The sequence below is a fragment of the Helobdella robusta genome (assembly GCF_000326865.2).
Source record: "Helobdella robusta unplaced genomic scaffold HELROscaffold_16, whole genome shotgun sequence".
Classification (NCBI taxonomy): domain Eukaryota; kingdom Metazoa; phylum Annelida; class Clitellata; order Rhynchobdellida; family Glossiphoniidae; genus Helobdella; species Helobdella robusta.
Genome location: NW_008703893.1, coordinates 862,328 through 880,181, shown reverse-complemented (window position 1 = coordinate 880,181; position 17,854 = coordinate 862,328). Strand labels below are relative to the sequence as shown.

General features: G+C 37.9%; 1 protein-coding gene across 1 annotated transcript; it reads left to right on the top strand.

The window, feature by feature from the left end:
* Positions 1–859: 859 nt before the first annotated feature.
* HELRODRAFT_190815 (hypothetical protein) lies at positions 860–16,900 on the top strand (the record flags this gene model as incomplete). The annotated part of the gene is made up of 32 exons (XM_009015468.1): positions 860–991; positions 1,356–1,526; positions 1,740–1,841; positions 2,141–2,341; positions 2,663–2,864; positions 3,147–3,258; positions 3,859–4,042; positions 4,535–4,592; positions 5,203–5,353; positions 5,774–5,946; positions 6,271–6,401; positions 6,558–6,764; positions 6,850–6,964; positions 7,175–7,329; positions 7,736–7,776; positions 7,986–8,526; positions 8,786–8,959; positions 10,123–10,547; positions 10,987–11,146; positions 11,552–11,605; positions 12,336–12,421; positions 12,871–13,029; positions 13,191–13,338; positions 13,632–13,817; positions 14,032–14,112; positions 14,306–14,463; positions 14,789–14,917; positions 15,116–15,210; positions 15,397–15,553; positions 15,821–16,048; positions 16,288–16,588; positions 16,877–16,900. The coding sequence occupies 32 exons, from the start codon at positions 860–862 to the stop codon at positions 16,898–16,900; spliced, it is 5,241 nt and encodes a 1,746-aa protein (XP_009013716.1).
* Positions 16,901–17,854: the final 954 nt, after the last annotated feature.

The window sequence follows — 17,854 nt, the reverse complement described above, 5'->3', positions numbered from 1 at the left end:
ATTTGTATCATCATTTGTATCATAGTTTGTATCATCGTTTGTATCATAGTTTGTATCATCATTTGTATCATCATTTGTATTATAGTTTGTATTATCATTTGTATCATCGTTTGTATCATAGTTTGTATCATAGTTTGTATCTTCGTTTGTATCATAGTTTGTATCATCGTTTGTATTATCATTTGTATCATAGTTTGTATCATCGTTTGTATCATAGTTTGTATCACCATTTTTGTTTGCGTCAGCAACACGACAAACGTGGAAGTAATAAGAATGGATGATGAAGATGGAGACGGTGGCGACGATGATGATCTGTTTGCTAATGCCTCTGGATGTGTGTAAATTTTCAACCAATCTATCCGCTAACAATTTTTTCATTCATTTTTCTTCTATCCACTCATTAATTAATTCATTTATGCATTCACTGGCATTCATCTGACTATCCGTTCATGCATTGGTCGATTCATTCATTTACTAATTTATTCATCTATCCATTATCCCATTCATTCTCCCATTCATTCATTCATTCATTCATTCATTCATTCATTCATTCATTCATTCATTCATTCATTCATTCATTCATTTATTCATTTATTCATTCATCCATTCATCCATCCATTCATTCATTCATTCATGCATTCATTCATTTATTCATTCATCCATTCATCCATCCATTCATTCATTCATTCATTCATTCATTCATTCATTCATCCATCCATTCATTTACTCATTCATTCATTCATTCATTCATTCATTCATCCATTCATCCAGTCATCCATCCATTCATTCATTCATTCATTCATTCATTCATTCATTCATTCATCCATTCATTCATCTATTCATCCCCGAAGCATGGGAAATGAACATGCGACGTATCTACTTGTACATCAAACGAACCTACCACGAACTCGCCAACCTGCTCTGGCGAATCTTGGAGGTTCATATGTCAAAGATCATCGTCATCTTCATCATCGTCGTCTGCACTTATGATGTAAGTCGTTTGTATCATCATTTTTATCATCATTCGTATTTTCGTTTGTATTATCATTCCATCATCATTTGTATTATCGTTTATTACATGTTGGTTTGTCAGTTTGTATGTGTGTGTCTGTGTGTGTGTTTTAATGATTATCGTTATCATTGTCGTCATAATCGTCATCATTACTGAATGAATGAATAAATGAGTGAATGAACGAACGAACGAACGAACGAACGAATGAATGAATGAATGAATGAATGAATGAATGAGTAAATGAAACAAAAAATAAATGGAAGAATAATTTAATGCACGAGCTATTAAATGAACATATAAGAAAATGAATGAATTATTTGATTGTTGATTAATTGATATACAGGTATGTGCCTTAAACGTCCTCTTGCTGTTGGTTGCTCTCATACTGTATCCTCTAAATTTCCATCACACTCTCTCCATCCTGACGATGTTCTACTCTTCCTTCATCATCATCACCCGCATGGTCTATCAGTTGAGTATATTCGAAGAGAAAACATTTACAACCGAATGTCTGGTCAGTCAGTGAGATAGTGATGTCTTGTGGAGGGAGGGGATGTTGGTGTTCACTGTTTGCATGAGAATGAAGACTATGGTCCCTCTGTTTATAAATGCATCCATTTGCTGTCACAGGCCTTAATGTCGGAAAAAAATGGGATGAATTTTATTTGTCATCGTTATCGTCGTCATATTCGTCATTAACTTCATCATAATCATGGATTTTTTCCAGTTCAAGCAGGCTGAGTATGACGTCATAGCCTACAATGGCACGGTCAGCGCTGTTGCCTATTTCGGCTACAGGAAAACCAACAACATCTTTTTCGAGGTCAAGGTAAATGGGTCTTCGGGTCATCTATTTTTAATTCACGGTCTACATTTGGGGAAATTTGATCATTGTTCTTATTATAGGTGCTGACTGTTGAAGTTTTTGACTTGGTTGTCTTCTCTATCAGTTGATGTTCATTTTAAAAATGGCGTCGTTGACTGTGATTATAATTTTGATTTATTTATCAGTTTTTAAGTTTAGTTTCGATTTGAAAATCATTGTTACTTCATTTTTATTTATCGTCACCCCTTCATCATCAACTTCACCCACCACTGACGAATCATCGACCACCGCCGCTTCACCAGTTGTACGTCTGCCTGGTCATCCTGCTGGCCTTAGAGATGGTCATCTCCACGCGACAGAAGCAGCACTACAACCACCCGCGACACTTGCGACCATACAAGGGAGTCATCTTCTACGGGGTCAACAGGGGCAACGCTGACGTCACTGTTACCTCGTGGCTCAAGTTTTTTGCCAATTATGGATTTTATAAGTTTGGAAAAGAGGTTATTTATATATAGCAATTCATATTCGATTCACACAGGCACCTGCACACATTTACTCGCTCGCATGCATTAGCTTACTAGAATTTATTTCAGTGTCTGGTTTAAACGTATTTAACTCTCACCTGAAGTCGAATGCGTAAGCTAATATCTAGTTTATATAGTTTATAATTCACACATTCATTTTTTGATACATCATCCATCCATTTTATAGGCACGAACATTATTCATCCACCCATCCACTAATCAATCAATTAATCAATCAATTAATCAACCCATACGTACATACACTCGGACCATCTACGTGTCCATCGTCGTCAATAGATCTGTTTCATCTTCGTGGTCATCGTCATGACGACACGCTTGGACGCCTTCAGTTTGGTCCACGGCCTCCTACTTGGGTGCCTCATCTTCCTACGCAGGTGGGCCTGCCGCCGGGTGTGGCCCGTCTACATCTTCCTCCTCATCATCGCCGTCTTCGTCCAGTACCTCTCGTGCCTCGGACTACCCAAGTCCCTCTGCATCGGTTGGTCAGTTTGCTGACGGATGTGACATTCATTTTGTAGTTTTTTTTAGTTTTGCACTTGCATTATTTCATGTATTTTTGATGCATCGAAAGATTTTTATTGATTGAAATGGCGATTAACGTTCTTTTTTCGTTGCTCATAAGTTTGTTTTTAATTCAATGTCGCTAATTAACTGTTTTTTTTGCGATGTTCACTACAGTTTTTTGATAATATAGGATAGTTAATTTTTTACAATTTTTTTAATGTTTTTTTTTACATTGAAACAATTTCTTCTTCCGCAGATTACCCGTGGAACTTGAATGGTTACAGCAAAGTTTTCACGAGAAACCTCAAGGTCTTCCTCTTCCTTCCCGATTACGTGCTACCTCCGTATGCTCTCAAAATCATTGGTTGGTTGTTGCTGTTGATGGGCTGTTGTTGTTCTTGTACATCTTTCGAGTTCATCTATTTTCGTTGATGAATATACTCCTCACTCTGAAGTATACAAAATAAATTATAGACTAAGAACGTATTTTGCTCTCACTCTTTTTCTTTCTTTTTCTTTCTCTCTCTCTCTCTCTCACACACACACACACACATACACACACGCATGCACACACATGTACAGCTGATTTCGCTTTGTTCATGTTGGTTTGTTTGCAACGAAACGCCTTCAAGAAGGAGTGCTCCTTCAAATCCACACGTGACGTCAACCCGGATGACGAGGGCGGGTCTAATGACTCCATGGTCCTCTCAATTAACTTCGATGTCATCAACCCCACAAAGGATTTCATTCTTTACAAGAAGTTTGCTTCGTTGTTGTTGTTGTTCATTTCCATCAACATTTCTTCAGTATTTCAATGGTCTTTTGACTCTCACTTAGATTACATAAAAGTGCGATTTTTCTTCTCCTCTCTATCTATCTACTATCTATATAGTATCTACTATTTATCTAGTATCTACTATCTTCTTATCTTTCACCATATTTTCCTCATCTCATTTATTGTCCTCTAGCTCCTACCTGGATTACGTGAAGGTGGGAGTCTTTTACTATTCCTTCTGGCTGACCCTATTGATCCTGTTCATAGCCGGAACATTCCGTGTCAACCTGCTTTGTTTGGGGTACTTGCTTGGGTGTTTCTTCTTCCTCTGGCACGGTCAGAGTCTCTTGCTGAAGCCGCTGAAGCACATTAAGAAAGTGTGAGTTGTTGTTGTTACTGCTGTTAAAGGTTACTCTCTCTCTTTTGAGTTTGCTTCAGAGGTTTCAACGACAAACACACACAGCGTATATGAATACGCGTGCAAACCACGCATCATACACATTGCATATGATAGGCGGGGATCTCTTTGTATTCGAACCCAGCCATTGCAATAGCAAGACCAGGCGCCTTTAACCATTGAGCCATCACGCCGCCGTTATTGTTGTTGTTTTTGTTGTTGTTGTTGGTGGTGGTGGTGGTGGTGGTGGCGGCGACGGTGATGATAGTCGTAGTAGTAGTGGTAGCGGTAGTAGTGGTGGTGGTGTTAGCTGTCGTTGATTATGTTACTGCTTTTAATTGAGTGACAGTCAGAGCCGATTATGATGCTATTATATTATTATTATTATTATTATTTAAATTTCTATTATTACTATTATTATTATTTAAATTATCATTATTATTATTTTTCAAATTATTATTTTATCGTGCAGATGGCTAATCATGTTGTTCTATATTTTCTTTGCTATCATGGTCAAGTGTGCTTTGCAGGTTAGTTTACGATGATGATGATGATGATGAAAATAATAATAATGATTATTATTATTGTTGTTGTTGTTATTGTTATTATTATTATCTTCATTGTTATCATCGTCAATACTATCATTTTAATTATATCCATTATCATCGTTGATATTCTCATCAATTTCATCACCATCTTTTTTATCATCGTCGTCGTCAACATCGTCATCATTATCGTTATCATCATCGACATTATTATCGTCATCATCGTCGTCGTCATCGTCATCATCGTCGTCAGGGGGTTGGTTGCATATATTACGGTAGCTTAAGTGATAAAGTGATTAACTTGTTGCACGTGTCATGTGTTCCCGTGCCAAATTATGAAGTTCCTCCTGCTCAAGATGGTCGGTTGTCTGATTGATTGTTTGATTGTTTGGTTGGTTGGTTGGTTGGTTGGTTGGTCGGCCGGCTGATTGGTTAGGTAGATGATTTCTTTTGTTTTATGTTATACGGTAATAAGCGATTGATTTGTTTATATTAAAATTTATTGCTTGATGACGATTGGCGATGATTAAATGGTTGATTGATGGTTTATCATAAAAATTATTAAAATAATAATAATTAAGATGATTGAAACCAGGATCGAGACCACAGTTTGATAGGGAGAAGCTGGGATTCGCGTGGGATGCCATGGGATTCGCGATGGTCCTGCTCCTTCTCAGAATACACAAGTCCTGGTTCTTCCAACATGTTGTTAATGAACTTCACGTTGATAGTGTTCTGGCTTCCAGGTGAGATTATCCCGGTTTCAGTGTTGTTCATGGCACCTGTATTTATGTTGCTGTTCTTTTGTTTGTTTGTTTGTGTGTTTGATTTTGTTTGTTTGTTTGTTTTTGTGTGTGTTTGTTTTTTGTGTGTTTGTTGGCATTTTTATTTTGTTATTGTTATTCGCTACTGGTGTTTGTGCAGCGAATTGTTTGACACCAACATTTCTAAAAACAACAACAACAACAACCTACTGAAAATAAATGAACGCTAACGAACTTTTTAACAACAACAACAACAACATCAACATCGTCAACAACAACATATCATCAAAAACAACAACAACATCGTCAACAACAACATATCAAAAACAACAACAACAACATCGCCAACAACAACAACATGTCATCAGAAGCAACACAACCACGTGCAACAAAAACAAACAGAGGCAGCGAACTGATAGTAGAAATGACTCAACGGAGGATAGAGACGCAGAGAAAGTATGAGATGAGCATACTGGACAAGATCAGACTGAAGGTCGAACGCATCAGAGAGAACCTGCTGAAAAAGCAAGAGGCAACTAATCAGCCCATCGTTCAATATGCTGATCATTATCAAGGTGACGTTGATTGGGATGATGATGATGATGATGACGGTGATGATGCTGGTTGTGATGATGATGACGATGTTGATTGGGATGATGATGACGATTTGGTTGGGATGATGGTGTCTAAAGTATAAACCTGATGATGTTGATGGCGTTGTTCTTTCTTAATGGCGGCTTGCGTTAGAGCATGCTATATTTCGATTCTAACATCATTATTAAAATAAAAATTATTATTATTTTTTACTACCATCAACAGTTTTATTATATTAAACTCCATCATCTTCATCGTTACCATCATCATTATCGTAACATTATCACCGTCATCATCAATTACAGTTATTAGGTCAGGTGACTACTACATGTTCGAGCACCTTGACCTAGATTCGAACAGTAGTGAGGTCAAGGACGAAGACATCCTGTCCACTGAGGCCCAGAAAAAAATGGCCAAGACCCCTACAGTGGCTGAGGTTGGTTCTTACTTGATTGTGATTGCATGCAGTCATTCATTCAATCAATCGCCCAATCAATCCATCAATCAATTAATCTGTCAATCACACAACCAATTGTCCAATCAACTAACAGAAATTTAAATAATTCAACCACTCACTCACTCATTCACTCAGCTCTTCAACATAGTATCGATCGCCAACATGGAGACGGCCATAAAGTTCTGGAGTGATTGGATGAGAGAAAACAGGCCGAAGAATGACGGAGAGAAGAAGGAAGGAAAAAAGAGAGATGTTGAGGAGGAAGGAAGAGAGGGTGATGGTCATGGGGTGGAAGAAGAGGATTTGCAAGAAGGGACATCTGATGGGACTGTTATAGTTAGGGTACGATGATGATGATGACGATGATGATGATGATTATGATGACGAAAATGGTGACGACGATGATGATAATGATCGACCGCAACAGCCACACCATAAGCCAGTAGTACCAGAGAACGAGAACCTTCTTGCAATCATCAAGGATGTTACCGGCGCTAAGAACCTCGTGCCCTCTGACGTCGACCCACCCGTCAAACAGAAACGTTTGTGACGATGGTGGTGGTGATGAGGATGAATGTGATGGTGATGATGAGAAGGAGGAGGATGATGATGACGATGAATGTGAGTGGTGATGATGATAGTGATGATGATGAGGATGATGATGATGACGATGAATGTGAGTGGTGATGATGAGGAGGAAAAGGATGATGACGAAGATGATGTTACGTTGATACGACGACATGATTGGACAGGATCCGTAGCTCAGACGATCCGGATAAGTTTCTACTTCGGCTACATCGTCACTTGGGCTGGCGCTGAGCAGCTCATCGTCTTCCTCAACAGTCTGGCCCAGGATTACATCTCCATCTCGGATATCCTCTTTGAAGAGAAACAGAAGATTAAAAAGGTGGTGACGATGATGATGGTGATGATGGGGAGGAGGAGGATGATGTTGATAAGGATGATGACGATGGTGATGAAATAACAATTGGATCGTGGTGCTTATAAATTGCAGGATATTTATGATGTGTGAGACCGTGTTTATTGCTTGAGAGAAAAAAAGAGAGAGAAAAAGAGAGAGATAGAAAGAGAGAGAGAGTAATAGAGAGAGAGAGAGAGAGAGAGAAAGAGAGAGAGAGAGAAGAGAGGAATGAAAATTATGGTGGTAAAGGAGGAGGAAGTATTTTTATGATAATAAGAAGGATGGTGATGATGAGAATGTTTAGAACTGGTTATGGTGAATCTTCACCATATTAACAAGTAACTGACGACCATCCGATATTTATTTGAAAGATTTATTGAAATTCAACCAGGCAACGATTCTCTACCGTTCAAACTTGCTCTCGGAGGACAGGTTTGTTGGGTGGCTGAATTTTTAAAATTGATAATTTTTTAAATTGAATTTTATTCACTTTAATTTTTTAATGGGAACAAATGTAATTTCAAGTCAAATCCTTACCTACTACACCAATACTAGAACAACTGACACATGTAGTTGTTTGTTCCACGATTTAAAATTTCATTAGCGATATTTTCACTATTGAAATCATTCTCCCACTGCAGTTTCCACGAGGAACCAGCTGACTGGGCAAGCCACCACCACCACCGCCAGTACACTGACCACCAACATCCACATTCGCCTGATGCGGCCAGTCCCATCGACGACGACAAGGCAGTCCTTACGACCACCACCCCATCAACAACAGCAGACCAGCCACCTCAGCAGTTGTCCTTCAAATACAAGCTCAAAACTTTCGATCCTTTCACTGAGATCAAGAAGATCGCCCACCTGTTGCAATCATCTTCGGCGCAGGATCTCGCCTCGTCGCAGCAGGACCAGCCACAGACGCCAACGTCCCAGCCGCCTAGTCTTCCCCCTCATCACCATCATCACCTTGCTCTACCGCTGGTTATATTCAATTCCTGTTACACCGTTTTTCTGAGCAACTCTGAACTTCTGTGTTACTTCGCCATGGTGTTGAATGCAATTGTCTACGGCAGCATCCTGTCCGTGGTCTATCCGGTCACGGCCATTCTCTGGGCCATGATGACCTGCCCTCGACCCAGTAAACGATTCTGGCTCTTTGCTATTGGATACACGGAGGTGGGTGGGTCGTTTTTTGTTGGTTGGCTGGTCGGTTGGTGATTGGTGTGCGTAACAGTTGAGTGAATGATTGGTTTTTGAGTTGAATATCTATTTGATCGAGATCGTGATTAACTATTTTGTTAATCAACTAATTTATCGATCATTTATTCAACCGACCAGCTAGCCGGTCGATCAGTTGTTTGATCAATTTAAAATTCATTAAACTTACTCGCACCCACAACAAGCTCTCATTCCACGTACGTATTCGTCATTTCAGATATGCATAATCGTCAAGTATGTCTACAAATTCGTCAGTCCCTACACTGACCAACCGGACGTTGTGAACAAGGACACTTTATTTCAATGGCCCTACATGCTCGGGCTCGCCAACATGACGCACTTCGATATCTTCCTTCTTTTCTGTCTCTTCTTCCATCGTTCCGTTCTTATGGTGAGGTTTATTTTTTTCAGATGGAGTGAGAAAAAATTTCATTCTTCTATTTGTTTTTACTCATTTATTTTAATTATTCAATTATTTAACTGTTTATTTATTTGTTACATTTATTTTATTTTTATTATTTCTTCGTACATTTCAGCAACACGGACTGTGGGATGAAGCTGCTACTGGGAAGGTGATCAGTTGATCGATGAATGAAATGATTGATTGATTGATCGATTGATTGATTGACTGACTGATAAAAATGTAATTGGATGAATGAATGGATGGATTGAGGGTTTTTTTTCAATGACCAACTTTTGTCAAATAATTCATAATTTTTTTTCATCTTCATATTCTATTTCTACATACGTCTCTTAATTATTCATTCAATTTAACTATTCATTCATCCATTTACACATTTATTCAATCAAGATTCATGCATTTATTCTTTCAATCATTCATCATTTTTTTCATTCATTTCAATCACGGCATTCATCTATCTGTATTTCACCTGTGTAATAAGCGGGGATGCCTTATTGGATTATTGATACAAAACTCATCTGAACATTTTATCATTAAGCATATGCAAGCATGTACTGCTGCTTTTATAATTTCATTCTATAAACAAATGACTTAGAAAATTTTTTAACAAAATTATTTTAAACTTGTGGAGGCCATTGTTTAAAACCGTTTTAAAATATCTTCGAATGAAATGATATTAAAATAAAAATCTTCGACCGATGAACTCAGACGTTACAATTCATGTTGTTAACGTAACGTAACATAACTTAGAAGAAAAACTATGAGTGCCGGTCAAACTTATAAGCCTGCGTGTAAAACTGTTTGCTTCTTCAATTAAATATTTTGTCTGTCCGTCTGTCTTTTATTATGCAACTTTTGCACAGACAGAACTGCTTAGATAGCATTCTGGACTTGGGCTTTCATGCCACAAAGGCATTACGTACCATCCACACGACACCACACGGCTTATATACATGTTTTTTACATACGCGCAAGCACCGCATGTCGTGTGATAGTTTTTGAATTCTGGACAGTATTCGAACCCGGTCATTGCGTGATAGCAAGACGCGTAGACATGGGCGCTTCTACCGTTTCAGCTAACTGGCCGACATAAATATAAAATGTAACTGTAACAATGACAATATGTTTTTTAGATGCAACCGAAGCAAAAACTGGAGGATCCTGAAGATGAGATGGCAGTTTTGGCAGCTCCCAAACCATCGAGACCTGCACCATCGCCATCATCGGCAGAACAGGAGGCATCATCCCCATCATCACTGCCCCCCTTAACGGGTCAACCTTCCACTCTGAGGAAACGAAATGTTAAAAAGTTTAAAAATAAAAACGAGAAAGGAAAAATTGATGATGGCGTGGATGGTAGAGATGCTGAAGTCGTGGACGGTGATGCGAGGGAGAAGAAGTCAGATGACATCAAGTTGAAATCAATGAGGACGATAACATTCGATGGTGACGACGACGCTGGTGCCGCTGCTCTGGCTGGTCATGATGATGATGATAACGAGGCTGGTGATGATGACGATGACGAAGAAAGCGGCATGGAGGATGAACTCGTCCGATTGTTTGTTGATGTTTTTCATAGCAATTAATGTGATCGTTTTTGTCCTTACAGAAGTTTATTCATCCGATTTTGTGTTCATTAATCCATTGTCATATTTATTCAGCCACTCAAATGCTTTAGTCGTAAGTCATTTAGTTGATTCCTTGTCGATTTAATAACTAAGAACATTACAAGAATTGGCATCTATTGTTTGATCAAATTTTTCATCGATCAATTATTCAATCAACAAACGGTTTAGTTTGTCAATCAATTAACATGTCAATTACAATCATTATGCAACAAACTATAAAAAAATCTGCTAAATAAATCATTCGTTTCCCGGCTCACTCCTTCACTCACTCTTTCACGCACGCACTCACTCATTTATTCATTCACTTACTCACTCAATCACTTACTCATTCATTCACTCACTCACTCACTAACAACCGACTGTGTCCAGGTGTTGCGAGAACCCCCTAATACGCCCCCTGTACAACTACTGCAACAACCTCCGCGATCAGTCTTTCAGAGCGGCCACCGACGTTTACGTCTTTATGTTCCTCACCGACCTCATCACCTTCCTCATCGCCGTCTTTGGCTTCTCATCCTTCGGTCCTAATGTTAGTCTGGTTGTGATGATGGTGATGATGGTGTGGATATCTGTGATGATGAGCGTGAAGAAGAAGAAGATGATGATGATGATGGTAGTTGTGATAATGATTGTGATGATGATGATGATAATGATGTTGATGATGTTGATGATGATCACGACGTCCGCCTATGTTTAAGCCTCTGCATTCATCCCAAATGATCTTATTATAACTTTTCTCATGGAGTCATCTATGTTAGATGGATATATCGGTATGAGGCTTCATGCGATTTAAGATTTTTTTCCGTTTCGGTGTCCTTTATTATATTTATTTTATTGCGTTTTATGCGTTTTAGATCTGTTAAAAAAAGTAATAATAATAATAGTAATTTGTTAGTATTCAAACTGACCTTGACCTTAACCTCCGTCTGGACAGGATGCATCGGCTAACAACGACGGGAAAGTGACCACTGTGCTCAAAAGTAACAAGGTCGGGTTTTTATTTTTATTATTATTATTAGTAGTAGTAGTTGTAGTAGTAGTAGTAGCAGCAGTAGTAGTATCAGTAGTAGTTGTAGTAGTTGTTGTTGTTGTTGTTGTTGTGGTTGTTGTTGTAGTAGCAGTAGTAGTTGTAGTTGTTGTTGTTGTTGTACTTGTTCTTATATTCTATCATCAATCCATTCGTTTGTTTGTTTATATGTTGATTCGTAAATTCATTCATTCACTCGCCCATCATTCATTTGTTCTTTCATTTTATTACTCATTCATTTGTTTACTCATTTATTCATTAACTCACTCATTCGTTCATTTATTTATTTACTTATTCGTTCCTTCCTTCCTTCATTCAAATGGGTAGATCCCATCAGCTCTGCTCGGCATGTTGTTAGTTCAATTCATCTTCATCATCATCGACAGAGCTCTATATCTTAGGAAACAGGTGGTGATGATGATAACGATGAAAATGGTGATAGTGACGATGATAACGGTGATGATGGTGGTGGCGATGATTATGCTGTTAATTTTGGCGAAGTGATTAAGATATATTTAATTCTAGTGAGGTTGACGCTGATGATGATGATGATGATGATGATGATGATGATGATGATGATACATACAAACGCCGAACGCATTTGATGGTAAAGTAGCAATCTATGATGATGACGACAATGTTGATGCAGATATGATGATGTCATTTTCAATATTGTTGTTGTTGTTGTTAGGTGTTCCTGAAATTCATCTTCCAAATATTTCTCGTTGTTCTGATACATGCCTGGATCTTCATTGGTCTACCCGAAGTCACGCAAAGGTGAGGGCGTGGTTTCTTTTGTGGCTGTCGATTTTCATTGGCCAGTTGTATGGCAGTCGATTTTCATTAGTGGATTGAAAGATTTTTAGCGATGTAACAAGCAGTTGTTATTTGGACTGCCCTAGTTTGATTGATTGATAACGATTTATTTATTTATTTCATTGGCTTTGTAGAGTTATAATGTCAGCTGGATACATTTGTAGGTGATTTCATCATTCGTTCATTGCATTAGTTCAATAATCTGCATCAAAAGCAGCGCCGACATCACAACCAACACTGAATAAGTGTGGCCGATTATAACAATCCTGTCGCTGTAATCGTCATTATGTCATTACCATCATCAGCTTCATCATCGTCTTCATCATCGTCTTCATCATTGCCCTCATCATCGTCCTCATCATCATCTCCATCATCATCTTCATCATTGTCATCATGATTACGATGAGCAGACGTTTTGTGAACAACGTGGCGGCACAGATTTGGTACTTTGTGAAGTGTGTGTACTTTGTACTATCAGCCTATCAGATAAGATCTGGCTACCCCACGTGCGTGCTTGGAAATTTCCTCACTAAGAAGTACAACTATTTCAATCTCTTCAGCTTCCAGGCGTTAGTTTCATGAGAGGGAGTGTTGTTGTTGTTGTTGTTGTGGCTGCTATTATTATTATTATTATTATTATTGTTGTTGGTGGTGATAGATGATTCATCCATCTACTCATCACTCACTCACTCACTCTCTCTCTCTCTCACTCATTCACTCAATCGTGAAGTTTCCTAGCCATCCCATACCTACTGGAATTGAGAGCCTTGATGGATTGGATGTTCACCGACACCACCCTCTCACTGTCAAGCTGGTTGCAGATGGAGGACATTTACGCCAATGTCTTCTGCGTCAAGTGTAATAGGAGTGCCGAGAAGGTTCGGTGGATTGATTATTTCAATTATTTACTTAATTAATTAACTAATTAAATATTTTATAAATTTATTTACTTTACTACTTTTTTTACATTTAAATTCAGCTATTTTTCAATTTATTAATTTATATTTTTTGTAATGCTCGACAGTTTTTTTAAACTTGTAAATATGAATTGCATCACATTTCATCGCGTCTGTTTTCATTATAAAGAGCAAGCAACGTCATTACCAAACTTCATCACTCATCGGCCATCGTCATCATGTTCATCGTTCTTTTTTTAATTTTAAACATAAAGCGTTACAAAACGCCTCGAGGTAACAAGAGGGCCGCCCTGGTAAAATACGGATTGGGGGGGATCATTTTAGTGGCCCTGGTCATCATCATCTGGTTCCCTCTCCTCCTTTTCAGTATGTCCAATGCCATCTTCCTTACAAGTCAGCCGTCTGAAGTTTATGTCGATATCAAAATTGCCGGCTATGAGGTCGAGTCGTCAATCAATCTTTCCACCAATCAATCAATCAATCAATCAATCAATCAATCAATCAATCATTCAATCAATTTTTCAATCAAGCTTTCAATCAATCTTTCAATCAATCTTTTAATCAATCAATCATTCAACCAAGTTTTCAATCAATCACTTTTTCAATCAATCAATCATTAAACATCATTTATATCATCTTAATCATCATCATCAGGAGTTATTCAAGATGACGTCACAAGCCGTCGACCCCTTCACGTCCGCTGATTATGATTACTTCTATATGAAAAATTCATTTGTTAGTTAATGATTTGTTGTTGTGGTTGTTGTTTGTTGTTGTTGTAATTGTTGTTGTTGTTGTAATTGTTGTTGTTGCTGTTGTTGTTGCTGTTGTTGTTTTTGTTGTTGCAATTGTTGTTGTTGTTGGAAATTGATCCTGTCGTCACAGCATCCTGACAAACGACAACCACATTACAAATTCGTCCCTGAAGTTCATGACCCAGTACCAGACGTCGGACATCTGCAACGTGACAATCAAGGGGGAGTCAGGTTCGGTGTGGTCTATCACCCCGCCCGCCCTCAACGACCTCGTCAAACAACTCGAGAGGAAGGACAAGGTCAACTTCATTTTCAGCATGCAAGTTCGCAGGTAGGTTGTTGTTGTTATCGTTTTTTTGTGCTCTTTCGGTTATGACGTCATCGATGATCATGGTTGGCGATTGTTTTGATTTTTTTTTACTTTGTTTTGTCGTTAATTTTTTTAGCTTTTACATCCAGGTCGGTCGGTTCACTTGTGATTTTTAGAAATCTGCCATATTCTTTAGTCATTTTATCTTGACATTATTTTGTTGCTGTTGGCTTGTTTACATTCATTTTTATTTAAACTTGTTAGATTGATGATTTTTTGTTAACTATGGTGTAGATGATAACAATGACGACGATGATGATGACTTTGATGACGACGATGATGACAGGGACCCGAAAATAGGAGGCGAGATAACGTACGGCCAGTTCAAGAGAGCACTTGACCGGAACAACACGGAAGACGCCATGATCAGAGATGGCCTTATCAACCTCATACGGAGAACATCTAATGAATCCGTGTTTGTTTCATCTCTCCTCTTTGTTGATTTTTTCTTATCTGTGTTTTTTTATATTTATTCTCACCATCATTATCTTTTTTATCATCATTTCCTTCTTCATCTTCTTCGTCATCATCTTCTTCATCGTCATCTTTTTCTTCATCACCATATTCATCATCATCTTTTACTTCATCGTCTTCTTCATCGTCATCTCGACAGGACACTGATGAACGTCTTTCCCCGCCTGATCCTAGTACCCGCCAAAGGAGTAATCAGCAGTGTCGAGAGGAGTTTCGTCAAACTGGGACCCAATGGTATTTTGAAAAATTTTCATCATTCATCTCCATCATCGTCTTCTTCATCATCATCACCATCTTCACCATCATCTCTACCGACGACTTCTCCATTACCATCGTCACAGTCATTCTTATCATCATCACTTTCATCATCGTCACAATCATCTTCATCACCTAGACACAATCATCTCCATCATCACCCAGACACAGACACAGAGCAGACGGGCAGTCTGAAACTGACCCTGCACTCACCGAGTAACTTCACGTACTGGTGGTCCATACAGCAGTACTTCAACACCAGCGATGACGAGTTCTTCATGGAGGACCCCACCGCAAGGGCCAACAAAAATAGGGCCACTCCAAGGTTTTTTTGTCGTTTTTTGTTCATTGGTTCTTTTTTGGCAGTTTCTTTTGTTTGTAACATTAATCAAATAGAGCAACATTATCAAATCAAAACCAACAAAGCCATTCATTCTTTCACTCACTCACTCATTAAATCAATTATTCATTCACTCATTCATTCATTCATTCATCCATCCATTCATTCATCCATCCATCCATTCATTCATTTATTCATCCATTCATCATTAATCTATTTATTTATTTACACATCTGCCCATTAATTGAACAGGCCCATCATCTCCACAACAATCCGTCCCCTCATGAGAACGATCCCTCGAACCCGTCAGAAGAACGTCTCGGCCGCACCCACCCACCCGCACCCAGCGACGGACTACGGAGGCATGCCGTCAGTTGTGGACACCAGCTACTCCGTGTCCAAGGACAAACTCCAGCTGACCATGTTCAACGAGAGAGTTGCTCCCTCTGGCGTTCTCTCTATCATTAATAATTACGGGTTTGCACTTTTAAATTATTATAATATTAATAATGATGATGATGATGATGATGATGATGGTGATGATGATAATGATTTTACGTTTGCTTATGAGTTTTCGATATTTTGTCATCACGAACAACACGAACAACCATAACTACGACACTACACAATTTACCGCAATAATCCACACCACACGAAACCACACGACGACTGACCACAAAAACGCAAGCGACACGACAACTGACGACAATGGGCAGCCACGCCGCACGGTTCAACACTACAAAGCTACGATACAATCCCCACCTGACACTGCCCTGCACACGACACAGAGTGATAGGTCTGTACGTATCTCTTGTGCTCGTCATCGGCCGCTTCCTCCGAATGTACATCCAAGGACTTAGCTTCAAGATCATGTTTGTTGAACTGCCCGACCCGCAAGTGCTTCTGACACTCTGTCAGGATATCTACATGGTCAGGGAGTCCAAGGAGTTCAGACTGGAGGAGGAGCTCTTCTCGCAACTTATATTCCTCTATAGGTCTCCTGAGACTCTTATTAAAGTTACGAAGCAGAGAGTTGATTGATTGATTGATTGGTTGGTTATTGGCTGATTGGTTAATTGATTGATTGATCGTTCGATCGATCGATTGATTGATTAACGATGTTTTGAGTAGCTTGACCTTGTTAAACGTATAAATAAATTACTGTTTTGCTAAATTTAAGGCGACGGTGAACTATCATTCTAATCATTATTTTATTTATTATTTCCATTGTTTTTTGTTATTTTTGTTATTATTATTATTATTATTATTATTATTATTATTATTATTATGACACTTGATCTTCAGCTCGCATATTCATTGGCTCAATAAACACGTCAACAAATATCTATCTTATCAATTTGATAATAAATTACATTTAATTTGTTTATAATTGTAATAATAATTATTATTACTATTTATTATTATTATTACTATTATTTATTATTATTATTCCATTAAATTCTCGTGTCGTTGTTGCCGCGTTGTTGATGATTATGATGTCGTTGGTTTTTTTTCTTCTTTTTTGTCTCAGCTTGTTTGACATTTATTTTTAAATATTTCATTTTATTATTATTATTTATATTATTATGATTTACTTATATATGCAATCATTCCAGTAAGACACTTTTTTTCACTGGTTTAATATTTACAATATCCGGAATTCTAAACGTCATTATCCGTCTAATAATAATAATTTTATTATGTAAATATAATAATTATTGTTATTATTATTAATATTGTTATGTATTTTTTTGGTTTAGTCAAGTTTATTGATGTATATTTATTAGTATATATATATTAGTGAATGATGTTATGATAGAACTACCAACTACCCATATATACCATCTTTGTGTATATACATAACAAATATATATGCTTCATTAGATTGTGTGAATGTGTACGTGCGTGTCTGTGTGTGCATGCGTGTGTGTCTGCGTGCGTGTGTGTGACAATCATGTGACGTCACAAATAGATGACCACTTCCTTAATTTGGAGTTAATTTTTTCGTATTAGTACTTCGACTTTTCCTTTTTTTTTCAAATTTAATTTAACTTTTATTTCGCTACTTTGAATGTGATGCAGTGATGACTTATATTATAATGAATAAAAGGAGCGATAATAATGAGAATAAACTCTCTTTTTGATTCTCTTTTCTGTGACATACCAATAGTAAATATCTAAGTTTTGTGTATAAATATTTTGTAATTTTGTGATTAATACGTTCAAACGCACAAACTCATGCACTGCACATATACACACGCACACGTACACACGCACACGAAC